Below are 26,225 nucleotides of genomic sequence, written 5' to 3' on the forward strand. Positions count from 1 at the left end.
TTGTAAGCCTGTATAATTTGATGATTTGGAGAAAGGGGAAAGATAATGTTGAGATATCTTACTACGTAGAAGTTTGACAGTAAATGACATGTACGCTCACGAAGTAGATTGCAAAATATGAATAACTAGCAAGGAACTTGGAAGTAGTTTCCAGTCTTTCTGGATGATAATAGCCAGCGGTATCACGAGGATGTTGTTTTCTGCACATGTGAATTTTATCTGCCTGGTTTCTTTACTACACCATCAGTAATATTTGGCTTTTTATAGCATAGACGAGTCTAGGAATTGCAACCTGTCGTTGTGTGCGTATCTCCGTTTGACTCGGTCGAAGGAAAGGACGATTAGAAACTATTCGCCCAGCACGTGTCCGAAACAGACCAGTTCAGCTGTGTTTATTTCATAATATATAACCCGTGTCATAAATTAAAGGAGATAGTCTTCTTCTTCGGATATAAGATATGAGGAATCTTGAACTACTGAGAAGTTTTCCTGTGCTTGAGTTGGAAGGAACTGAGGAGCCATTTTGTTTGGCAGTGGATTGTGATTGTGGAGTTATTTACATAGCAACATCTACTCAAATAACAGGCTTCCAGCCCACCACTCAACAGGTAATCCGTATAATTCTGCCTATCAAAATTCACCCTTGAAAAATTTTTCAAGCGACAGTCAACAACTACTGTACAATAAGCTTAATTTTTTTTATTTCATTCTGACAGGCTGTAAGTTCTGTTTCACTTGTATCCGATGGTTACCTACCAAAGGATGGTAGCGGCTGTGTTATTGGAATGCAGCACTTGCCAGACTTGGAATCTGTATGTGTGGCCACTGGAAAAGGAGATGTGATTCTTTGGAATACAGTTACTGACCAGGTATTAGCCAAGTTCGGATTTTTTTGATGAGACCCTGTGAATATTCCACACCTCAAAGGCTTGTGTCAGAGACAGGCTTGCCTAAGGGTTTGTGAGCTTGAGTGCAGGTCGAAGGTCCAAGTTTGAGACCCGGCCAGGTCATTTTTCAATCTCAGTGGCTCATGCTGGTGTGCCTGTGTTACTTTCATGCTTAAGATACTTTTGTAGTTTCTGAATTTCCAATCATGATCAACTGGTTAAAACCTTGGGGGGAGGTTAGAAGAGGCCATGGTTTGGAATAGGGGAGGAAGTGGAGGTTGATTATCATAAATTTGAATTATTTGCACCTCACACAGTTTTACCTTGTTATTATGAAGTAAAAATATGTTTTACAATTTGATAGAAGTATTTATGGTAAATTACATAAAAAGAAAAAAAAAAAGGGAAAAATAAGTAGAAAAAATGAAGCCATAGGAGGGTCCTGACAAGTCTAGACAGGTGATGTGGCTCAGTTAATATGTTTCTTTGCCAGGTTGAATGTGTTGGTAGTGTGGACAGTGGCCTAAGGTGTATGGGATGGAGTCCTGATCAAGAGCTTGTGGTTTTCATGACAGGTTGGAAAACATTATTCATGTTCATGACAATTTAAGAATTAATTTCTGTAAGTATGTATGCTGTTTTGGATACAGTGCAACAGAATGCAATTTCCTCATCTTTGTGAAACCTGATAACTGTTCCTTTAACATGTTTTAGGAGAAGAAACTCTTATCATAATGACAAAGGATTTTGATCCAATTTCTGAGTTTCCTTTTTACTCAGAGGAGTTTGGTGAAGGTGAGTCATCAAATTGCTTTTAAGACCTAAATGTATTCCTGCAGGACACAACTCACTTTCTAAAGATCTTTAATTTGTCCATTGTTACAAGTATTAAGATTAACTTTCTATTGATTTTAGATTAACAATTAAAACTAAGGATTATGATATAGATTTATGGAGACTCTATGACTATTCACACATATTTTTTCCTACTAGAAAAACCAATCACAGTTGGTTGGGGAAAGAAAGAAACACAGTTCCATGGGTCCCAAGGCAAACCAACAGCTGCTGATGTACAGGAAGTTGTGAGTGATTTTCTTAAATCCATGGTGCAATATGCATGTTATTGTAGTAATAATCATACCTGTGTACTTCAAATGTTCCATGGAGGAATGCATTCATTGTTGTTACTTTGTAGTTTAACACTTGTTAAAAATTCACTTGAATCTTTTCGGTTGCATGTGAAGGATAGCATTGACTTTGATTTCATTCTTCAACAGATTGCCAAGCCTGCTGCAAGCTGGGATGATAGGAAACCAAGAATCAGCTGGCGTGGTGATGGACAATTTTTTGTGGCCAGTGCAATCCATCCTTTGACAGGTATCTGCTCAAGCATGTTCATTTCGATTCCTTGTACTCTTACCTTCATCTCTTCCCTCCTCTTCACTGTCACATTTTCTTGCTTTTGTTCATTATACAGCATTGGATTGGCAAACTATGGCTCATTTTGAAGTCCATGTCTTCAGTATATACTTCCCAAAGAGACTTAAGCAATGAAATGTGTCAGTTAATTTTGTTCAGGATTTTAGTCCATACCAAAATATATGTAGTGTAACACACACACATATATAATTGTATGTTTGATGATAGGGGCCAGAACATTGAGAGTGTGGAATAGGGAAGGTGTTCTCAGCTCTACAAGTGAAAGTGTAGATGGATTGGAACAGGCATTATCTTGGAAGTAGGTTCACAAGAGTGTTTAGCAGTGTTTTGTTGTTTTCCCTCAAGCTCATTTTTCTTAATTTTTTTATACATTTTTTATGTAATTATCTTTTCAGACCATCAGGCAGTTTAATAGCTTCAACCCAGCGTAAGCCTCACAGACATGAAGTGATTTTCTTTGAGAGAAATGGGCTCAGACATGGGGAATTTGTGCTTCCTTTTGGCAAGATGGAAGTTAGGGTAAATAGAAGTGAACTGTTTACACACTAATATCAGTATGTATATTCTCCATACTGTTCTTTGTACATTTCCTAAGGTGCTGACAAGGAGAATTTGTTTAACAATCAAGTCAGAGCTTCTTTAGTTGGCAATCATTTCTTTTATTGCCATCACCTTAGTGTTCGATTCTGGGATGATAATGTAAGGAAAAATAAGATGCAAGACTCTCAGAGACCAAAGGGTGAAACAAGTCTGACATTACTTCATGGCTGATTTGGTACAAGATGGTTTTGTATAAGTTAAATTAAAATCTCATCGAGGTGTTAGCCTAATTTAGCAATCTCAAATACTCTCTATAGATTGGTTTGCATATGGAATGTAGCTGTGATGTTATAAATGATGATAGCTGTAACCAGGGGTTTCTGTAACTTTTTCAATAAGTGGCTGCAATGGGTGGCTGTGCTGTGAGGGAAAACCCAAACACAAGAGCCTGCTCACAAGCTAATTACAGAGTACAGAATGTGAGAGGTGTTAGATGTAGTAGTAGACTTCTGGTAACAAGCTTTTATTGAAACCCCTGGCTACAGTATGCCCATGGGCTTAACAATTTCAGAACAGATGTCTTACCTTTTTTTTTATGGAAGCAAAGACTGTTGTTGCTCTCTTTGCTGCCATGATAGTTCCCATTGTGTGGCTGCAACATGCCACTCTCCAAAAGAGTTACTGGTATATGCTAACATTTTTTATGTTGTAATTATAATGTCTTGTACGTAGGTACTGGAAATGGTGTGGAATAATGACTCGTCAGTACTGGTGGTGTGGGCTGAAGAGTTACCAAGCCCAGAACAGACTCAGGAATTTGCACCAAAGTCTTATGGTTTGTATTCTCCATTTTTTTATTTGACAATTGTCTTTTTTATTTACATGTAAAGAAAAAGTGCTGAGAATTGCTCTCTCATCTCTCCAAGTAACAATTTTGCTAGATATTTTTTGTTTTAAATTATTAAAACATGTTCTCCCAATAGTGTGACAGTAGTTGCAATACTTTTTTTTCTCTTGTGACTTGCAGTGCAGCTATGGACAGTAAATAATTATCACTGGTATCTGAAGCAGCAACTGGAATTCCCAGCATCTGTGATGCACAGAGTGGCCTGTCTTGCATGGGACCCAGAGGTTCCATTACGAATGCATATCATGATGAGAGGTAAGAACGAACAAACAGAAATTTTGAAAGTTGCAAGATAAATGTCGCTCTCAGTCAAAGATCTGATCTTGCATGATTTATTTGACCAAGATTGAGCTGAGTTGTCTTCTTGATTATTTCTATTGTAATACAGAGTTTTAAAAAATTCCGTTTTTTAAATTTCCTCATACAGGAGGTCAATACTTCAGTTATGAGTGGTGTTGGAGCACAGTTCATAGTGAAGGGAACAGTGAACAGAACATGTCCACTGTTGCAGTTATTGATGGAGGTACAGTTTGTAGTGCTGTTCTAGCTTTGGAAAAGTGTCAAAATTGTTTCGGAATTTTGAATTGAGATTATTCTCTCTTCTTTATGTAGAATATGTCCTGTTCATAAAACAGACTGGAAGGTCTCCACATCTCCCTTGTTCCCACAATTATGTCCGTATTTGTACATAGGCATGGCAGGTAATTTTCCTGCTCTTAGCCTGCATGGCCATTGGCAATTGCAGTCATGTGTATTCATTCCAATGTGTTTTCATAGCCCTGTGTATTGTTCTCTGTTCTTTATGTAAGGTCTCCACATCTCACCTGTTCCCACATTTATGGTTGTTTATGTACATAAACATGGCAGGGTATTGTGCAGTTCTTAGCATGCATGGCCATCGACAAATTTAGCCATGTGTAATTCTAAGCCTGTGACTCCCAAGTGTGACTAGCATCTAATTTCTCCTTACAATATCACCCCTCAATCAAACATTAAAGTTATGAGAATAAAGGAAATGATCACCAACTAAAGAAGCTCTTGATTGTTAAACAAATTCTCCTTGTCAGCACCTCAGGAAATGTATAGAGAACAGTATGGAGAATATACACACTGATATTAGGTTGTAAAAGGTTAATTAACAACTATTCACCGAAGTGGAGGTGGTTAGTGGTGGATATTTACTGAGCCGCAAAGCAGCGAGCTAAATATCAACCGCTAACCACCGACACTGAGGTGAATAGTTGCTTTAGTATATACTAAAACAGTGAGATAATATACACTACCGTCATTAATTTGAGTGATTTCTTCGCTTGTCACTGATGCAAACCGGGACGCCATTTTTCCCGAGTTGCTCAGAGGTAAATAGCAAAGGATATTCGGAGTTTGACTAGCCAATCAGAGCGCGCCTTCAACGCTATCCACTGTTTTAGTATATACTAATTTCAGATATTCCTTATCTTATTTTCAGCTAAGTTGCTGCTGACACCAATGAAGCACATGGTGATCCCCCCTCCAATGTCTGCCTATGCTGTGGACCTGCTCTCCCCAGTCTCCTTAATCAGCTTTGCTCCCTTGACACACTGTAATGATATGGCGATTATAATGTCCAATGGCAAGGTGGCAATTTTCAAATTATTGACAGAAAATGGTGTAAAAGAAGTGTTCAAGGCACCTGGCAAGGCCCCAAACCTTACTGGCATTTACAGGTAACCTAGTTTCGTCATTTGGTCATAACAATATTCTAATTTTTGGTACAGAAATCAACAGATAATAGAAAGATGTGTTTGAATTGTTACCTTGTATTCTTCTCCAAGCAATGACCACTTTGGTGGCCATTGTGACTTAAAAGCAATTTTGGCAACTAAGTCATCAATTTGGAGACCTGTGTGTCAGTGACATTCCTGTGACAGGTTAGAACGTTTTTATAGCTTAGTTTTTAGGGTCTGAAGATAAAGTGACCCCAGACCCAGGCCACCATTTTATAATTTAAGGATACAAAATGGCAACTTTGAGAATCTTGGAGTTGTGACTGACTTGTGCACACAAGTTTGTTGCATATTTACTCACCCTTTCTCATGTGTCTTCTGTACACAACAGTATAGACACCACAGACTATCCAACAGTATGGACAGGGGCCTTGTGTTGGCGGCAGATGATTTGGTGGAAGGAGTGCACCCTTATTGCAGTTGGATGGGATACCATGACTCAGAAAGACATTATTTGTGAATTGGAGATTTCCATAGAAGATAGAGCTGATAGAATTGTTATAAGGTGAGAGTTGAACTTGCATTTATTCGCAGTGATACAATCCTGCTTATTCCTATTTCCATCCTTTGTGAATCACAGCCAGTCTTCAATTAACAGGGGTTCAATATAGTATATCGCAAGCCAGACAATTTTTGTACACAACATGCAAAGTGATATCAACTGACGTCAGTGATATCTACCGGTAAACTTAACAATGGTAAGTTTACCGGTAGATATCAAGTTCTCAATCTTCCAAACGTTTGAGAACTCAAACAAGCCTACTACCTTGTGTAAACACAGAACGTTTCAAAGCTAGTTATATTAATAGACTGTATTTTAAATATGCTTCCGCTTTTTAACTTTTTACTGATTAATAATTTAAACATGTAAATATAGGTATGTATTTTTACTTGTATATTCAATAAAGACTTGAAGAATGCAAAAAAAAAATGGTAGTTGACCTGTCCACCAATTCATTTTGTTCTGATTGATTCTGTCAAACTCTTGAGAATTTAATTTTCTATGACTCGCAAGCACCCTGCATTTTGTATGAAACACCTTGCTACCTTTCATTTTTGTTTGCTTTTTACTAAGTGTTAAGAAATCAAATGAAACAGTGATCTGCATAACTAGCATACAGCGCGATCATGAATCTGAATGAGAGTGACCAACATCTAATTTCTCCTTACAATATCACTCCTGAATAACTCATTAAGCTCACGGGAATAAAGGAAATGATCCCCAAACAAAGAAGCTCTTGATTGTCAAACGAAACTCTCCTTGACAGCACATTAGGAAATGTATAGAGAACAGTATTGAGAATACGCATATTGTTCTATTGCTCCCAATTTCTTTTCTTTTCTTCCCAGGCGCATGACTGAAACAGACGCGCCAGTCCTTCGTCTTTGTGCCAGCCGTCACACTGAGTCTGTGTTAGTGGAACTTGTTAATGGAAACTTGCTTAGTTACACTTCAGGTATCTAAGTTAAAAGGCAATGATAAAGTCGTGTTCTTGTTCAAAGCTCCTAGATATCTGAAGAAATGTATAATTTTTTCTTATCAGATACAAACCAGGCCAAATTATCAACATGGTTTAACAGTCGAGGACTTGAAATCTCTCTCCCCCAGCCCTGCCAGTGTATTAAAACAGCTTTAGTGGGAGATGAGGTTTGTAATTCAAATCTAATTCTTTTTAGACGTCAAAGTTGATTTTGTAGTTCTCAGACATTTTTAAAGCAATTTCTTTCGGACGGAAAAGATGTGTGACCATAGTGTCTCAGTGAGGAATTGCACCTCCCCCCCACCCCACCCTAAAGGACTGTTTTCAAATGATTGCGGACTTCTATTCTTTGGGATGAAGTAGCGATATCTTATTCAGCTTCTGTGGCAGATTAATCCCTAGAACAGGACAAAAAACATCCGTGAAAGCAGATAAACTTTGAGTCTCTCCAACCTGAAAAACGAAAACTGTCAACCGTAGGCAAAAGTTAAACCCTAACATTTTGATCCGGACTCCAGAAAACTTTCCACGAAGCCACTGTGCCGTAACTAAACGACCCTTTCTTTTAATTTCCAGGAAGTCGTTCTCGGATTGACTGAACACTCAAGGTTATACGTTAATTGCAAAGAGGTATGATTCTCTTCTGTGATGCTTTTATCGTATCGCTAAATTCAACTCCACAGCTGACAGCGGAACACGTGTTTTGACTTGTTACTTTCCAGGTGGCCTCAAACTGCACTTCCTTCGCTGTTCATGATGAATTTCTTCTTCTAACAACGCATGCGCACACGTTGCGTTGTATAAGTCTTTTACCAACCACGCGAGGTAGGTTCCAGTCCTTTCGATTAGCAAAGACCAACTCGAATTCTAAGAAATAAAGCTCTTATGAAATTAAGAGGAAACTTTTTCGCATAAACAAACTCTGAGTTAGTGCGTTTAAGAATCCACCACTTTTACTGCCGCAAAAAATGCGCAAACGTGTTTAATGTCAGCGAAAGCTCACTTCCGACTTACTTCTTGATTTCGTAGGTTTGCCAGTCTTAGTTGAAGATAAACCGCATCCTTTAGATGAAAACATAAGACGCGTTGAGAGAGGTTCACGTATAGTTGTTGCTGTTACTCAGGATACGAAAGTTATTCTGCAGGTATGAGGACAGAAATACTTCAAAGAGTCTTAAATTTTCCTCCGTTGAATTCTCTAATGCTTATGCCTCCTTTATGCGGTAAGTTGCGAAATGAATGAACGAATGAACTTTAATAATTACTCCTGTACAGGCTTTTCAGCAACTATTTACAATGCTAGACAATTTACAATCACAAATGAACAACTTAAAATAGTGTAATAAAAGTGAAAAAAAAAAAAAAATATATATATATATATATAAATATTATGAGAGGAAAAAAAGGACGTAACTACATTTCCCGACAAGCCTGTTTCGTGAATCGCTTCACTCTTCAGGGGTTTAATGAAAGAATATTCATGTGACTATCGTTTATATACTAGGAAAATTTGCATAATGCGCGGTAAACTTAAAAACTTTAAAGTTCAGTTGTTGCGTAGCAACGCTTTGTTTCTGTGTCGGCATGAAGATACGAGTTCGTTACGCTTATTTAGTGATGAGAGGTCGGGTCGGTAAATTATCAGGAATTTTTCTTTTAGGCAGAGGTTGCATCTTTTATTGGAGCTGTTGTAGGGAGAGTTAGATGATAAGATGCAACTCCCTACAACAGCTCCAATAAAAGATGCAACCTCTGCCTAAAAGAAAAATTCCTGATAATTTACCGACCCGACCTCTCATCACTAAATAAGCGTAACGAACTCGTATCTTCATGCCGACACAGAAACAAAGCGTTGCTACGCAACAACTGAACTTTAAAGTTTTTAAGTTTACCGCGCATTATGCAAATTTTCCTAGTATATAAACGATAGTCACATGAATATTCTTTCATTAAACCCCTGAAGAGTGAAGCGATTCACGAAACAGGCTTGTCGGGAAATGTAGTTACGTCCTTTTTTTCCTCTCATAATATTTATTCTGCTCTGCTTCAACGTATTGAGCACTGTTCCACGCGAAAATCGACTTGCAGACTTCCTATATATATATATATGTATATGTGTGTGTCCAATGGGTATCACACAAGGACTATTAATGTGCCCCTCTTAGGGAGTCCTTCAAAGAATGTTTCAGTAACCTTACTGAAGGCAAGTTCACTAGGTCACTACTCAGGGAATTTAATAGTGAAACTGCTCTATAGGCAAAGGTTCGTTGACCGTTCGCGGACTTATAAAAAGAGATCCGAAGTTTGTTACTATGCCGCGTGGCTCGATCATGTATGGTGGTGCGTTTTTGTAACTTGTTACATAAGTAGTCGGGTGCTAAATTATTAGCACACTTATAGGCCATAACTGTATGTCTAAGTTGTAGTGTCTGGCTCACTGACAACCAGTTAAGTTGGTGCAGTAGGGGAGTAACATGATCGTACTTCCTGGAACCGGTGATGATCGTAGAAGCAAATTTTTGGATCAGTTGCAGTTTCTTTATATTAGTGGAGGATATATTTGACCACACAGTTGAGCAATAGAACATTTTACTGAATACCAGTGATGAAATGACAACCATTAGTGTTTCCTTGTCGAAAGTATTTTTAACTCTGTTGATCTGGACTAGTTTTGATAAACAAGAAGAGGCTAAGTAAGAAATGTGACTATCATAGGTCAGGTGTGAGTTAATGATCACACCCAAGTCTCTTGCTGAGTCAACAGGGGTAAAGGACTTCCCCAGGAATGACACCGAGAAATCATAGGAATGTCTATTTATCAGCTGCCTTGTGCCAATCAGCATAAATTTCGTTTTATCGGGGTTTATTAGCAACTGGTTTTCGCAACACCGAATAGCGACTCTTTGTAAGTCCTCCTCGAGCTTAATCTTGGCATTGTTAGAGTCAGTTGCAATGAAAGGTAACAAGACTTTAGAATCATCGACATAAGACTCAAGATGGCAAAATTGAGGCGCGTATGGTAGATCGTTCAAGTAAATGTAGAAAAGGAGTGGAGAAAGTATCGCGCCCTGAGGAACTCCGTGTGTGATCAGTAGCGGATCCGACCGGATGGAGCCGATGCGCACTGATTGGGTACGACCAGACAAATAGCTCTGGAACCACTTGATCGGAGTGGTGGCCTTTAGGTTACCGTGGTTGACTCTCGATCGAGAAGTCTGGGTTGGGGGACCTTAAAGGGAACATCTGCGTTGTGTTGTTGGTTGAGGCACTTTTACTCTCACGGTGCCTCTCTCCACTCAGGAGTAGAAATGGGTACCAGTGAACTCTCTGGGAATATTTACGAACTGTTGTGTGATTTAATAAGTGTTGGACTCTCACACCATCCAGGAAGAATGATGTTTTCCCAGGAAATATTTACGAATCGCTAGGTACACGAGACAGCTTCGCATGCAGAACTTATTTTAATGATGAGAACTTTGGCCATAATTTTCCTTTTGGGGTTGATTTATGCAACTGAAGTGTTGTCCTTGTTTGGTTATCCTCATAGATGCCTCGTGGAAATATAGAAACGATTCATCCCCGATCGTTAGTGTTGTCATATTTACAGAAATGTTTAGACAGGTGAGTAAGCCTGTTGAGACTGGACACTAGGTAACTAGTGTCTAGAATTGAACTATAGACATAAGTGTCTAAAATCAGACACTGTTGTCTAAAATAGGACACTAGTGTCTAAAATTGGATTAAACAACTAGTATCTAAATGCAGACAACAGTGTCTAAATCGTACACTAATGTATAAAATTAGATTTAAGACACTAGTATCTAAAATCGGGCACTAGTGTCTTTAATCAGATGTTGGTGTCTAAAATCAGACAACATTGTCTAAAATTGGACAATATGTCTAAAATCGGGTGCAATGGTCTAAAATCGGACATGATGTCTGAAATCGGACGCAAGGGTCTAAAATCGGACACTGGTGTCCAAAGTTGGATGCTAGTGTCTAAAATCGGACGATCGTGTCTAAAAATCTGACAATTGTGTCCCAAGCAGACCACTCTGACAAAGGATAAAGGCTGAAAATTTCTAAAGAAACTGTGGTACTGCGTCGGTGGGGGGTAACAAGGTAATTGGTTCTATCAACTAAGTTGAAATTGTAAATTGACCACCGTAACGAATAAAAAAGCTGACGTTTCGTGCGTTCGCCCTTCGTCAGAGCGAAGGGCTAACGCTCGACGAAGGGCTAGCGCTCGAAACGTCAGCTTTTTTATTCGTTACGGTGGCCAATTTACAATTTCAACTTAGTTGATATAACCACTCTGACAAAGGATTGGGCATAGATGGGTTGATCAATGTACTCTTGGTTTTTCAGGCTCAGCTATCGAGAGGCCTTTACTGCCATGCGCCGTCATCGGATCAATCTTAACTTGATACATGACCATAATCCAAAGGTGAGTGTAATTTTTTTTCTCTGGCTGAATTCAAACGAAATCAGGGGAAAAAAGATTCTTGTGCTCTAGGCCGAGGCCGAGGAAATGGTCATGTGACTTTTAACAAGCATTTTTTTTTTGGTTTATTTTTTTAATCTTTTAATATATATCTTTATGAAATTTTGTACTTCGCAGCTATTCTTGGAAAACTTGACTACATTTGTGAATCATGTGGAATCAGTAAATTTTATCAACCTCTTCCTCACGGACCTCAAGTATGTGCTTTTCTGACTTACGATTTTCAATAAAAAAAAATGTTAGGAAGTTGACGATTGGGTGTTTAACTTCTTGATTAATTTTTTATTCTGGCAGGGAGGAAGACGTGACCACCACGATGTATTCTGATTATTATTCTGAATCAAGACAGACGTACGTGCTTATTAATCTTATTTTAAACAGACGTCAATCTGTTCGGGAAAATAGAAAAACCTTGCCAAAAACCTGACATGTTTTCAGATTCCAATGAAGCTTTATCTCAGAACCCCCCCACGGAAAATACTGACAACGCTCTTTAACCCTTAAACTTCCAGAAGTGATTAACGTGTAACTTCTCCCAACTTCTGCTCGCAGTCTTATTGAAATAGTTCATCTTTCAACAGCCCTGTTGTGTCTCCGGGAGATGAGTTAAGTAAAGTTGATCGAGTTTGTGATGCCGTGCGCACTACTTTGGAAGCTGCAGGCCATAACAAGTGAGTCATTATTACTGGTTTGAGTATATTTTGAGACTAGGTTTGCACTGGAGGAGAGTTTTCCGGATTCGTAAATGTTTCCGGATTCATCAATTTTGGAGTATTCGGATTCGTACGCGTTTACACTGAAAGGATATTCGGATTCCTGACCGTTTACACACAACGACAACTCCGGGAACATTCTAAATGGAATGGTTACCAAGCCCAGTGTTGTTTTATCGTTCGATCGACAAAGTGAAAATGCCTCCCCCAAAAAAGGCTAGAGTAGATCCAGATGCCACTGAGGCAAATTTGAGTTGGACAGATGCCAAGCCATCTACGTCGTCGGCGGTTAAGTGTGGCTGACGTTAAACTTCCTTGCAATAATAATTTGCGTTTCCTCAGAAATACTGCGGTACACATGATAAAATTTATCGCCTGAACCTGCAACAAGATTAGGCAGCCGGAGACCGCCAGCAATGTTAGCACCAGATCCTCCATTTTGGTTTCACCGCAAACTCAAAAGATTGCAGGCGGAAATAATATCCGGATTCGAGAAAAAAAGCGGTTACACGACAAAACTTTCCGGATTCAAAAGTTATCGGATTCAAAGTTCCCACTTTAAATTCCGGATTCAAAATCTCCGGAGACACGACCAAACCGGGGAGTTTTTATTTCGGATTCGTCCACTTTCGTGTAAACGGCAAAATCAATCCGGTACTAAAACGTTTTGGATTCATCACGAATCCGGAACAATTTCCTCTAGTGTAAACCTAGTCTGGGTAAGTAGTATTAGTTTTCTGAGGTTTCGTTACTGACTAGTTCCCACTTGTAACTTATTGGTGGCGTCTGAAAGTGCTAGGGACATGGGAACGAGTCATGCATGAGAACTATTCCCGTGCATTTCCAACATAGGGGCGACTGGGGAGGAATTAGCCCGTCCCTGGGTCTCAATCAGAGAACAGAGCGTATATATGTGAACGCCATATAATTCTGCTAAACTTCATTTCTAGATATCTCCTGTCCATCTTAACCACGTATGTGAAGAAGAATGTCCCAGAATTAGAAAAGGTTTTGACGATAATCAAAGATTTAAAAGGTTTGTCTGTTTCAAACGCCTGCAGTGAGCAAAACCTTTCGTATTTGCTTCCTCACTTTGCGCTAAAACCCTGGGTTCAATCGTATTAAAAACGTAAATAGAAACCTCGAAATTTCTTCTAGGTTGGTATGTATGCGACTCCAGAGTGTAAGAACTTCTTCTTAAGTTCTCCAGCTTTTTTCCTTTTTTCGGTTGTGTGGATCAATTCAACTTTTGCCAAAATCATGCCGTTTTCCCGTCATCGGTAAGATTTGCCACATTGGTATTTTCGCAGTATTTTATTAATACATTATTGTTTAGCCTTTTCTAGCGAAATTCCTAGATACTAGCTTCTTACTTTTATTTCTAGGGGGGAAGGTTTAGGAGCTGTTCATAATGTATATCACATTAATTAACGAGAGTTTTTTTTCACTCAAGCCAATCTTACAAATACAACAGAAACAGAACGAGTTACGTCAGAGGAAGCCCTTAAATATGTGCTCTTTCTGGTAGACGTCAATCAAATGTATGACGTAGCACTGGGAATGTACAACTTCGAATTAGTACTTATGGTCGCTGAAAAATCACAGAAGGTGAGAACAAAAGTGGAATACCTAATTTTTGCGTTTTTATGTCAGAGGGAAGCCGATAATGCTGATTTGCGCGAATCCACCTTTTTTTTCAGGATCCTAAAGAGTATCTTCCATTTTTAAATAATCTACGCAAAATGGAGACAAATTTCCAGCGTTTCAGCATAGACAAATACCTCAACCGTCATACTAAAGCTATTCAACATCTTAGTTTGTGCGGTAGGTAGGAAAGTTGTTGTTATATGTCGATATAGGAGAGCAATGTAAGGGTAGACTGTGAAGAACAAGTTGCCTTACCTGCATCCTCGGAGACCCAGGGGCTGAGTCGATTTCAAGTTAGGGCATGAAGAGCCCCTGGGGACATTGTCTTACAAGACTAGTTCCAAACGGTCGCAGTCGTTCTGCCATCTGATTGGTGCCAGAAAATCTTTGTGTTTTTCTGCCCAATCAGAGTGAAGTGTGCTATAGAGTCCTTTCGTGTCTTTTAACACGGACATACACCAGTAGCTCAGTTGCTCGCAATGTTTGTTTGGACCTTGCGACGGAAATTTGCGTGAGGTGAAAAGTTTCAGTCTCAGCACACAATGTAAGAGAAATCGATCAGATTGTCGGCGAAAATCTTGCCGGAAATTGTACTGAATACTTTCGCAGGTATCACTAGAGAACGTGTTTTAAAGTTTGCGAGGTTTGTATACAACACGATGGTTGCAATGACTGCACACTTTTTTTTTACACACTTACAAATAAAGTGTGTAAAAATAAAGTGTGCAGTCATTGATATGTCGCTTTAAACGTTAAACGAGATTTAAGCTTAAATCTCTCTAGATTTTTTGCATAATTTGCTGTGACTGAAACTTTGCCAATCCCGTGAAGTTATTTCGTCGCACGGGCCACGCAGGTATGTCGAGCAACTGGTACTTGCGCAACTTTCTGTGCGTGCCAAAATCTAATCTCATCTTCGCTTGAAAAAAAAGAAAAGCTAAGCGTGGAAAATTTTGCTTATTAGATCTGGGTAGATGACCCTGTACTACTAAGCTGACATTTGCAATAAAGCAAACCCGCCCTTTCAATCCAATATTTCTTGGTCTTTGGTTTTGTTTTTCCCATGAAAAACAGCATCGGATCGATTCCCAATGTTTAAAGGTATTTAACTTGGTCTTCAACAATCGACAGAAGAGGTGAAATGACAATGACAAAGGGACAAAAAGAGAATCCGTGGCCTTCCTAGCTCAAGAATTTCAACACTCTCGGCTGCAGTTGAAAGATTAAACTCTTTCCAAACCCCTTCGGTAACTGGCCGAAAACATCTCTCCTTCGCACGATGTTCTCGTTATTAAGTTTTTGTTCAGATTTTAATTAGCTAACCGGAAACACGGCTAAGCTTTCTCATAGCACTTGCTGGAGGTCGTCCACGAACTTAACGTTTTCTGCAACCTTGGCCGTATTGTGAACGACTTTACTACTAAGATTAGATTTTGGCGCGCAAAGAAGGCAGAAAGCTACGTAGGCGAAAGCGCCAGTTGCTCGACATACCTGCGTGGCCCGTGCGACGAAATAACTTCACGGGATTGGCAAAGTTTCAGTCCCAGCAAATTATGCAAAAAATTTAGAACGATTTAAGCTTAAATCTCGTTTAACGTTTAAAGCGACATATCAATGACTGCAACCATCGTGTTGTATACAAACCTCGCAAACTTTAAAACACGTTCTCTAGTGATACCTGCGAAAGTGTTCAGTACAATTTCCGGTAAGATTTTCGCCGACAATCTGATCGATTTCTCTTACATTGTGTGCTGAGACTGAAACTTTTCACCTCAAGCAAATCTCCGTCGCACGGTCCAAACAAACATAGCGGGTAACTGAACCACAAATATGTGTTCGTGTTAAAACGCACGAAAGGACTCTAAAGCACACTTCACTCTGATTGGGCAGGAAAAACACAAAGATTTTCTGGCACCAATCAGATGGCAGAACGACTGCGACCGTTTGGAACTAGTCTTGTAAGACAATGTCCCCAGGGGCTCTTCATGCCCTAACTTGAAATCGACCCACAGCCCCTGGGTCTCCGAGGATGCCTTACCTGTTAACCCACAGTCTAACTTGTTGGAGCAATAGTAAATCAAACACCAAAACCAAATATGGTGTATTGAAATTACTGGACAAGGTTGTTTGCAGTGTAAATGGGTATCAGTGACCTGTCGAGGAAAATTTCTTTATTCCTTTTCTTTCCTTTTTTTTAGGGGGGAGGGGGAGGGGAGAGGGGAGGGAGAGGGGGAGGGGAGAGGGGGAGGGAGAGGGGAGGGGAGAGGGGGAAAGGAGAGGAAGAGGGGGAGGGGGAGGGTTGGTTAAATACTTTTACAGTCGCTTCATGTAACTGAAACCGGAAAAATATCCGGCCAGGTGTGTCTTACCCCTCGTGAGCTGGCCCATATTGACTAGCTTGTCGCAGCAGTTTGGGTAATGCCTCTGATTTTTTTTATCCAGGACCAGAACATTTTGATGAGCTTGTTTCACTTGTGAAAAAGAACTGTCTTTTCAAGGACGCGCTTAAACTCTACGTAAAATCTAGCCAGGAGCACCGGGTAGGTCGTTTATTCAGTGATAGAAGATTATGATGTTTTGTTCATTTCCAGTTCTATTTATTTCGTGACTCAGCGTTAACTTACGAACCGACTGAACTAGATAAGTGGCCTGTGCATCTGTGCATTCACCGGACTTGCACATATACCCACCACCCTATTAAAGATAAATTGTTAGTAGCTGCGAGGTGTTTTATTTACAGGTGTTGTTAGTCGCTTATGGCGAGTACCTTGTTCAACAGAAGAGACACGAGGAAGCCGGACTAGGTATTCTTATTCAACGTTTCAAATTAGGAATAGGAAAAAAAATCGGCGTTTAGGGAAGTTATAAATCTGCTTCTGCCAAACCCTCCAGGTACAACTTCAATTAATTTGACACTTTCTAGCCTTGAATTTAATCGTGGAATGATTGTTTTTCTATCTTAGTAAGTATTCGCTTTCTTTTTTGCAGTATTTACCAGTTGTGGAGCACACGAACAAGCTCTATCATCCTTTCAAAAGAGCGGAAACTGGAGACAAGTATTTTGTATGGCTTCACTGTTGCAGTATACAGGCGAACAAGTGGTTTCATTGGCGAGAACTGTTGCAGGTGTTGAACTCATCTTGACGGTTTAACTCTCTTGTTCTTTTAACATCTGTTGGTCAGGATTAATGTTGTTTATTTGCAAAATTGTAGGTTATCTGAAAGGACATAAGCGTGCCCTTGAAGCATCGAGGGTCTTAGAAGAGTATGCAAAGGTAAGAAAGTGAAAATACCAGGCTCTAGTTATGTGACGCTAGCCAGCCAGTGGTGTATGATGGATTATCCCACTAGTGATTTGTATTTTCTCAGTATTAAGACTCGTGTGTACTCGGCCATGAAAATACAAGGGACAACCGGGATATTCCATTGTTCTCAATGATTAGTTGTTGCATAGCTATATTATACCATGCTTTAGAATTGTTTATGATTTTGTATTTTTATTCTTTATTTATTCTTTTATTTTCATTCTTTTCAAATTTTGAAGACATACTGTTTTCTTACACGAGCAAGTAAAATTTAACGATATAATGTTCCGACGTTTTGGCGATCTCATGACGCCATTATAAAGGAATGAATTAAAGAGCGAGTTTAATGAGTTAAGACCAGTAAATTTACATCAATAAAGTTAAATAAATATTTTAGCGCGGATCGAATCTGTTTGTACCTTTAAACGTGGTCTTAATAGTTTGATGTACAGCATTTCGTTAATTAAGAAGTCTTGTTTTTGTAATTTTTGATTTGTTTTCGTAGGATCCTGAGGAAGCCATCGCTGTTCTTATCGACGGAATGCAGTGGGAAGAAGCCCTGAGATTGGTGAGTGAAAGTGTGATATTAAGGCGCCTTACTCGTAACGTCAACTTCTTTTCTGAAATTACGTAAAGCGTACTTTCTGATTTCACGAATAGTGTCAATGGTCAATCTCGAATTAGCGAGACAGTAGTTTGTAAAAGAGCCATATTATTGCGTTGCTTAACATTGCAAGCATTCGTAAACGAGAGGGAGCGAGCAGGTGAGACTGGGGCGGGATTATTATTTCCCGCCGGCCCTTTCTACTTTTGTTGTCTTTGGTGCAAAGAGTGAGTTTTCTGGTGTCAACTTTCTGTGACATTATTGGTTATAAGCTTTGGGTTTCATGTTATTTCGCAGATGTACAAACATGATCGGACTGATATTGTGGAGACACATTTAAGAGGCGCATTGGATGAAGGTTGAAAACAACTATTTAATTACCTATTTTCGCAAAAATGGAATTTTTAATGCTCTACAAAATCATTCATCATTAGAGATGACTCACAGGAGTTTTTAATCCAGACTACTAAAAATATCAGGCAAGGATCTGAAGGAAATTTCAGTGAGGTCATCTTTCTCTAACACAATTTAACCGACACATTTATAGATGTATAAGTTCTCTTGAACGAAGAGAATTAACGTCGGTTTTATTATTTCAGCCTACAACCAACACTTGAGCGGCATACAAGAACAGGACGAATTGTTCAATAAATACACCAAGCGACTGCAAGTTGTCAGAGAACTGAAAGAACAGCAAAGTGTAGAGTACCAAGGTATGACATTTCATTATTCAAAATGAAATTTTTTTTTTCCCCTCTTGGCTTCCTGTTTGTTGGTTGCTTTGTTTCTATGCCTTTTTGTTCCTTTTAGTCGGCCAATAACCCCGCCTGAAAGAATTTTTTTCTTTTTTGTTCTTTGTTTCAATCAAACTGGGCGTTTTTTGTTGTTGCCTTTCTTTACAGAGAGTGGACTGGCGCGAGATGATACGGATCTGTTCTCCGACACGAGTAGTGTAGGTGACAACTCGGAGTATGCCTCCAGCACCAGTTCCCGCGGGTCAAGATCAACCGGGTAGACTTAAATCCTATTTTGAACGAAGCACATATTTTCGAAACTTCTTTGTAGCTAAGCTATGTGTGTAATAAATTAAACCTTATTTTTAACAGGAGGTCCTCCAAAAATCGCAGAAAAACTGTACGAAAGATGTACAGCTTGAAAGAGGGCAGTAGATTTGAGGATTTCGCCTTGATGGAAGCTCTTTCTGAGATTATTCAAACAGTCCACAAGACCACAGGTATGCTAGTCCAGTCCAGTATTCCTTCTTTTGCGCCTTCGTTCAAGTTGAATCCAGGCAGCCCCATAAAGGGCGTGGAAAGCTAAGTCTGAGGACTGGACCACTGGTAAGGTTGCCGGAATGACTTAAACATAATCACAAGACTGACATTCGCAGTTAAGTGTCAGTCATAAGTGCTGCGGTACGTGTAACGTTATTTCCGATTGCTTCGTTTGCAGACGACGTGGCGTCCTTGCTGAAGGTGTTGATTTTGTTTGATCGTGAGGAAAATGCTGCCGTCCTTCAAACTAACTTTCAAAAGCTCATCTTAATGATAGAATCATCCACCGGCGCTATCTGGCCTCCAGAGGAAAGCTCAAGCAATTTGAGTCAAGCTTCTCAGGTATTAAGCGCAAAGCTGACCATTAAAATAACCCACTCTTCCCAGCTCTCAAAAACACAGTGGTCAAACGTTTGTACATATACGGAGGTTGTAACGTCCAAGTGAGAACTCACCATGACCGCGCCTGTTGCGTGAAGTTTGGCATAACGTGGCTCCCACCAATTATTCGAGTCTCATTGATTTTACTTTGTCTCCAGCTCACAGGTCCTGGAGCCACTGTTAACAGCATCATTGCAGCTATGAGAAGTGACCAGAGTACGACATTAAATAGGCCAAAAGGTATTCATCACTCTTTGCCTTTTTTTTATTTCGTCTTCAATGGTACATGTTTAATTCAAGATCTTAAATGTTAGAAATAGGTTGCGTGAATTTGCCTTTCACTCACCATGGGAGAGGAAAACGGCCCCAAGCGCGGGCGCCGGTATGCAAATTGCGTCAAGTGAAGTAAAAATTCTCCAAATGTTTGGATCTGTCCCTTAATAAGCATGAAACAATCTTACACCATTTTGAGAAATCCTTAACCGTTTTCTTTATGTTTTTAGATGAGCCGCAAAGGCCAAAACCTCCGACCTTCAAAATAGCAACTAACTGGAAGCTTGACCAACTACTGTCATAACAAATGTTCCTCGAGAAAAGAAAACCAATGTTGTCCATGAGGCTTGAAGTTCAGTGCTTCTTACAAAGGGTGGTCGTATTTAAAGGACGTAACTAAGCCCCCCGTTCTCAAGCAAGAGCTATAGACTTTGAACAAGTAACACAAAGGGAAAGAAAAGCCTGGATTGCGAAAGTGAGAGTGCGCAACGGGCAAAAGAGCCTCAAAAAACGAAGGAGGAGATCACAGAGGTGAAACGACACAAGACAAGAAGAGTTGTTTTCTTAGCTCTTTATATCAATTGAGTTAAACAATTCGGACGAGAAGAGAACAATGTTTCACTGGACACTTGACGGTTGATGTCAGGCCATTATCGAATTCGAACTAGAACAGGCTCAACAATGCTCGTGCAATGAATGTTATAAATGAACTGCATAATGTTAAGTTTAAACATTCAGTCCGGTTTCTCTTGAACGTTCTCTGCCATAAAGCTGGTTTGCCTTCAAGTAATCTCAAAGGAAAAGTTCTAGGGATGCTATCATAACCCGACTTTGCAGTGAGTTTGATATCATTCGTTTCACTACAGAGGTTCTTCTTTAACATGCAGAACGCTGATCCGTGCATCACCAGCTAACAAAGAGAACAAAAAAAAAAATGGTTGAGTATGTGTCGCAGTGTTTGAAAATAGCGCTACTGATACTGGCTGATGTCTTTAAGGTGAAAGCAAGCCGCCAAACAGAAGAAAAAGTTTGACCATGGATCCTTTGAGCCCTAAGAGTAACTAGCATCTAATTTCTCCTAACAATATCAGCCCTGAATCAAGTATTGCGGTCAGGAGAATAAAGGAAATGATCATCAACTTAAGAAGCTCTTGACTGTAAAACAAATTCTCCTTGTCAGCACCTTAGGAAATGTATAGAGAAAAGAATGAGCGGAAAATATGCATACTGTTGTTACGATGTAAACGGTTAAGCAATTAAAGGAGAGTTTTTATGCTTTCATGAGCTTGACTGCGTTTACTTTAGCAAGTAGTTTAGTAAGTAAACAGAGGCATGGTACTCAAAACATTTTACCTCGAAGATTAAGGAGTTCAATCTCAAGCTGTTCTCTCTTCTTCCTCTGCAAATCCATCTGCAATTTGTATGAATCTGGAACAATATTTGGATCAAAGTGCTTAAAATAATTTGAAGACAACCAAACGAGGATCAGTTTTGGAGCAATTTCCAATTGAGTGTCGAAAGTAATCAAGGATTTCCTTGTTTTTGCTTCACTTCATTGTGTGATTGGTCCACAAAACTCACCTCACTTTTGCAACCAATCAGATTAAAAACTAACAACCAATGACGACTTGGTCGGCCACGTTTTCCCGCGCTTCAGGCATTTTGTTTGTTTCCACTTCGAGTTCTTATTAGCTCCTTGAAATATTTTCCTTCTTCTGATTGGCTGATGTGATTGCTTCAGTTTGGTTTTAGGACACTCAATCGAAAAGCGCTCCATCAAAAACTGGATTTGCATTGGAACAAGAAACGGATCTGCGTTGGAACAAGAACCGGATCTGTGTTGGAAATATTTGTGCATCATCACTGCCAGAGCCTAATGGAAGGAAGGCTTGTTGCAGAATGAGCGGAAAATATGCATAAAAACCCCAACTTACCGTGCAAAATCTTCATTTCTAATTCCTTTCTTTCAATGTTTTCTAACAGTTCCGCATTGGAATCTGCCAGAACGAAAAAACCAAACTGAATCTTAACATCGGGGAAAAAGAAACACAAGTACCCTCAAGCTTGTGAAATGTGCAATACCTCAAATGAAAGTAAATACAGCCTGCTGATCAGGCGTTAAAGCACACGTGAAGCGAGCGTGAAACGAGGGCGAAGCGGGCATGAGTAGCGAGGCACGTAAGAGGCAAGACGCGCGAGGAAAATAAGGCATACCGGTAATTCTCTCTCAGTACAATAAAATAAATATCGAATACATACTCTTCACTTGATCTAACTCTCGCTGCACTGCTAGCCTTTGCCCTCTCTCCTGTTGAATTTGTTCCTGATAGGCATCTTTAAGAGGAGCAGAATTATAAGCTTCAACATAAATTGCATTAGCAAACTATAAAAAAGGACAATTTTCATCTTCTATAACCTCAATATTCTACCAATATAGTCATAATAAAAATTAGTTTTTCCTTTTTTTTTCAACCCTTAATCGAATTTTTTGAATTAGAGAGTGATTTTGGGTCTGTTCCAGAGCTGTTCCACCTCCTTGAATATTTCCTATGTATATAAATTTTTATATCATTTACCATATAAAATATTCATTTCTGTTTCTTTACGCTGCAAGGTCTTCAGAAGGTCATCATGGTCTGCTGCAAAACAAAACGAATGTTTTGTTTTTTTTTCTTTATCATTCATCAAGTACAAAGTATCTGCTTGAACATATAAAAAAAATTAATATAATCATAAGAAAGCCACACAGTTTTCAGTTTACCTCTGCATTTTTTCACTAACTGTTCTATCCATATCCCATCACTGAATAAAACTCCCCTGGGTCTTTTGCAGCTATGATGAATACTGTCTGGGAAAAAGATCAACATTCACATCCATTAAAATTTTTATCTTTACCACACTGACAACCTGGGTGTGGAGAAATACAGGGAACACAGTGCTTCACAGGCACACAGATAAAGAGACAGACAATACTAGCCAATACATTGATTGCAAAGTGAGTTGAGAGGCTGACAGGTATGCAGAAAGACAGACAGACAGACAGACAGACAGACACAGCAAGAAAAACACAGAGAGACAGATTAACAGAGACAAAAGGCAGGTAAGCAGCAAAAAAAAGGGAAAGAAACAGATGGCAGGTAAATGGAAAAACTGATAGAAAGACACAAACTCACAAACCCTTGGCAACCAAGCAACCAATCAAAAGTACACTCAGTCGAAAGGCTGGCAAGCAGGCAGAGACCATCTACACAAAAAAATGGACAGACAAGCACTAACTGTCCCCAGGCACAAATTTTTGAGCAGCATCATGCATTTACACCATAATTTATCCTGACAGCTTACCATCATTTGTAAACTTTACTGGGGCACCTGGAATAGTCTCTCTTCCTCCCCCATCACTTGAAATTGTTGAATGAATACTTGAACATGTTGTGACAGCACTGTTTCCTACGATGTTGGTTGGATGTATCTTAGAACAAGACAGAGTGGTATCACAGCTCCAACATCCTGTCATATCCATGACATCGCCGTTTATAACCTGCTTGCTTTGATTGACATTCAATGCTGCTTGATCAACATCTCTATCATATCTGCCGGGAAGATGCATTGGTGGTGAGGGATTGTTTGAAAGGATTGCCCTTCTTGGTTGTAACTGATTGTTAGGAGACCTCACTTTATCATTTGTGTAAAAGGCAATTGGGACAGACTGTGGAAGCTTTGCAAGGCTGATGCTTGATGATGGTGATGAAGTTGAGGGGTGGAACAATGTCTCTGGCAAGTCATCATCATCATTAATGCTCTCCATAGATTCTGTGTCATCACTGACAAAGGCTTTGTAAAGATCTGAAATGGAATATACCTCGCATGTCTCACTATCTGCAGCATTTTCATCATTGTTCTCCACGTTAATGAACTCGGCATCTGCACTAGAAATCGCATCAGAAGCTGAGCTGCAGGCCACACTTTCCACTGCTGTTGGTGACTGCCATTCAATTAGTTGCAACCTAGTTTCATTTTCTGGTGTAACGTAAAACTTCAACACCTTATCAACATCTGATTTAGTGATGAATGTGCACAAACTTGGCTTTTTCATCTGGGTCAGAACTTTCAGTTGACAAATGTCATTGTAGGAATACTTATACTTGACAATTCCTAACTTGTCAAGATTGTACTGCAACTGAACACATTGGCCATTCAAAAGCTGCACAGCTTTGTGAACATCAGGCATTGACACAACAATCTGATCATTAACAAAAAACATTGGAATTTTCAAAGTTTCTTGGCTACCATTTTCAACCAGATGCATTTGATTGTCTCCAGAGACATTATTGACAGCATCTCCTAAATTGATTGGCTCACTGAACTCAACGTTCTGTAGAATGTTGTCTCTGACATCACCATGATTTGCACTGTACATTTGCAGTAACCTTTCAGCATCACTCTTAGTAATGTAAGTGCAAAGTGTTGCTCTTGAACTCAGAATATGGTGTGATTTTAGCGGCTTTAAGAAAACTCGTTCAAACCTTCTTGTTGGAATGTTAAGGCGATGCATATAATTTCCCACTTGTGCGCACTGTTTAAAGATGTCAATCACGGCCTTTTGAAGATCAGGAATGCAAACAACAACCTCATCATTCACACAACAGGTACGAATTATGTATCTGCAGCAATTTGTGCAAGTTCCTTGTGATGTTGGAGAACTTCCACTTTGTGGTGCAACATGCTGCACATCTGACAAATTATCACAGCCTGTAGTACCCAACTCATCCTTCTTTACCAGGCCACTCGGAGAGCTAGCTCTGGGAGCATCAGCTGTGTTTGCAGTTTGACAATCGCCCAACTTGAAATTCTCAATACAATCTCCAGATTTATGCAACAACTCAACAGCCTTTTGCTCATCACATCTTGCAACACTGTTTGATCCTTGAGACACTTCTCCCTCACTGGGTAAAAGTGATTCATTTGAACATATCCACGCAATTTCTGGTGGATTTTGGTTTAGGAAGGCTGTAGTGTGTTGCAGAATTCTATCAAAATCCTTTCTTTTTATAAACAATTTTGTGCAGTTACTATCAGTAATGGCACTATGAATTTGCACATTCTTCAGTCTATTATACATTAACATACTGACACTTATTTCCAAGGTTGATAGAAATTGGAGTAAAAGGTTTGGCCTCTTAAAATGCGTTGCAAAGAAGGAGTTTACTTCAGATAAAGTAAGAACTTCCTGGTTTTGGATCATATATACATGAATCCTATGCAATGAAATAGTATTCTTTAATGGCCTAGTGATGTCAGAAGTGTTATCATTTCCTTTACTGCTCTGCACACCTTGAACATTTGCAGCTGAATGATTATCACTGATTTCAACTGGAGTCAAAAATTGTATAAACTTGGCTTTATCTGTGTTGTAAATCTCATCATACTTCATAATTATTTGACGAAAATCTTTGTCAGTGATAAATGAGCATACTTTCACCTGCATGTCTACTGTCCCAGTGCTCTTTAGTTTTCTCAGTTCTAACTGGTTGAATCTGTGTGTGTTGATTCTGTGCTTTCTCAACAAGTGCTGCAAATTGCTGTACGAACCCCAGATCTTTAAAACTGCCTGGCATGCATCAGTAAAAATGATCACAATGTTACCATTTAGAACAAATCGAGGTAGACAAACAGCTGGTACTACCTTCTCTCTGTTACTAGTACAGTGACACTTGTTTAGCTTTAAAGGATTAAAATCAGGCTCAAACTGCTTTGCAGAATCGTGATCCACTTCAACAATGATTTCCTCTGTGGCAGAAACACTCAGATTCTCAGTTTTAGAATCTATACCAAGAGGTACATTTCCTTCGGTAGCCATTGAGAATTCGTCATTTCTCTTACAAGGTTCCATACTTAATTCGTTCCTTTTTCTATCTGCAGTAGTTTGCTTGGAGAGGCTTTTCTGCATTCATAAAACTACTGCTGGTAAAAGAATAAATCATAAATTATCAAAAAATAGCGAGGATTTTCCATCTTAAATATTTTAAGGACAGGGAAAGATTTCCATAGAACCCCTTACATTAATTATGCATTCTATTTTATAAAGACTAAATATAAAGGTTTCTTTGCAACACTCTATGCATAGTTAACGTATGGGGTAATAAGGAAATCTTCCCCTCCTGTGTAGCGAGCAGTTAGAGAACATATATTATAAGTACTCTATACATGGTGGTGACCATTTTTCTCCTTGATTAAACTTTTTCTTTATTTTCGGCTGGGTTATAACAATTAATGTCTTCTCAGGACTGCGTTACCGCATCAAAAATGGTGTATAATTCAGTTTCCCTTCTTCAGTAGACTTCCTCTGTCGCTAGAAAAATAAAATTTGATTAAATATGTAAACAACAGCACATACCTACAACCTAAAGGTAAAACAGGAATTCCTCGATGAACCAACCAAAGCAAAACAAAGGAGGAATTTTCTCTTCTTTCAAAGACTGAGTAACCACTCCTTGAAAAACAAA

At 39.3% G+C, this 26,225-nt stretch overlaps 2 protein-coding genes across 8 annotated transcripts; one reads left to right on the forward strand and one right to left on the reverse strand.

The window, feature by feature from the left end:
- Nucleotides 1-97: 97 nt before the first annotated feature.
- On the forward strand, nt 98-21,003 carry LOC111327549 (elongator complex protein 1). 2 transcript variants are annotated; one of them, XM_022932131.2, is made up of 38 exons: nt 98-608; nt 717-869; nt 1,381-1,462; nt 1,602-1,682; nt 1,881-1,969; nt 2,165-2,264; nt 2,535-2,625; nt 2,723-2,846; nt 3,600-3,702; nt 3,895-4,029; nt 4,202-4,297; nt 5,243-5,480; nt 5,872-6,045; nt 6,891-6,997; nt 7,085-7,188; nt 7,598-7,651; nt 7,744-7,846; nt 8,051-8,166; nt 10,569-10,642; nt 11,390-11,468; nt 11,643-11,722; nt 11,820-11,876; nt 12,107-12,196; nt 13,189-13,274; nt 13,692-13,846; nt 13,939-14,062; nt 16,328-16,425; nt 16,626-16,689; nt 16,874-17,011; nt 17,099-17,160; nt 17,696-17,758; nt 18,092-18,152; nt 18,394-18,507; nt 18,697-18,805; nt 18,901-19,028; nt 19,247-19,410; nt 19,608-19,689; nt 19,953-21,003. In XM_022932131.2, exons 1-38 carry the CDS (start codon nt 459-461, stop codon nt 20,024-20,026), a joined length of 4,002 nt encoding a protein of 1,333 aa, XP_022787866.2. In that variant the 5' UTR covers nt 98-458; the 3' UTR covers nt 20,027-21,003. The 2 variants fall into 2 exon arrangements, 1 of the variants encoding a protein (XP_022787866.2); XR_016000808.1 differs by lacking the exons at nt 18,092-18,152; nt 18,901-19,028; nt 19,247-19,410; nt 19,608-19,689; nt 19,953-21,003.
- On the reverse strand, nt 20,478-26,207 carry LOC111328426 (uncharacterized). 6 transcript variants are annotated; one of them, XR_016000810.1, is made up of 9 exons: nt 26,117-26,207; nt 23,065-25,680; nt 22,484-22,570; nt 22,299-22,361; nt 21,982-22,056; nt 21,657-21,719; nt 21,304-21,534; nt 21,076-21,150; nt 20,478-20,632 (listed from the first exon to the last, which is right to left on the reverse strand). XR_016000810.1 is itself a non-coding variant. In XM_022933225.2 (8 exons), exons 2-8 carry the CDS (start codon nt 25,667-25,669, stop codon nt 20,583-20,585), a joined length of 3,018 nt encoding a protein of 1,005 aa, XP_022788960.2. In that variant the 5' UTR covers nt 25,670-25,683; nt 26,117-26,192; the 3' UTR covers nt 20,478-20,582. The 6 variants fall into 6 exon arrangements, 1 of the variants encoding a protein (XP_022788960.2); XR_016000811.1 differs by having other exon boundaries at nt 22,299-22,358; nt 23,065-25,683; nt 26,117-26,192; XR_016000809.1 differs by having other exon boundaries at nt 23,065-25,683; nt 26,117-26,192.
- Nucleotides 26,208-26,225: the final 18 nt, after the last annotated feature.

Source organism: Stylophora pistillata, chromosome 4, assembly GCF_964205215.1.
Source record: "Stylophora pistillata chromosome 4, jaStyPist1.2, whole genome shotgun sequence".
Lineage (NCBI taxonomy): Eukaryota > Metazoa > Cnidaria > Anthozoa > Scleractinia > Pocilloporidae > Stylophora > Stylophora pistillata.

Bases quoted from the DNA above. Each gene is read 5' to 3' on its own strand.
- LOC111328426 (XM_022933225.2), bottom strand. From the start codon at position 25,669: ATGCAGAAAAGCCTCTCCAAGCAAACTACTGCAGATAGAAAAAGGAAC. The intron at 22,057-22,298 runs GTAAATGATATA...CTCCTCTTAAAG, and splicing joins AGAAATGAATATTTTATATG to ATGCCTATCAGGAACAAATT. The intron at 20,633-21,075 runs GTAAAATGTTTT...TCTCTTTGTTAG, and splicing joins TGAACTCCTTAATCTTCGAG to CTGGTGATGCACGGATCAGC.
- LOC111327549 (XM_022932131.2), top strand. From the start codon at position 459: ATGAGGAATCTTGAACTACTGAGAAGTTTTCCTGTGCTTGAGTTGGAA. The intron at 609-716 runs GTAATCCGTATA...TCATTCTGACAG, and splicing joins TCCAGCCCACCACTCAACAG to GCTGTAAGTTCTGTTTCACT. The intron at 6,998-7,084 runs GTATCTAAGTTA...TTTTCTTATCAG, and splicing joins CTTGCTTAGTTACACTTCAG to ATACAAACCAGGCCAAATTA.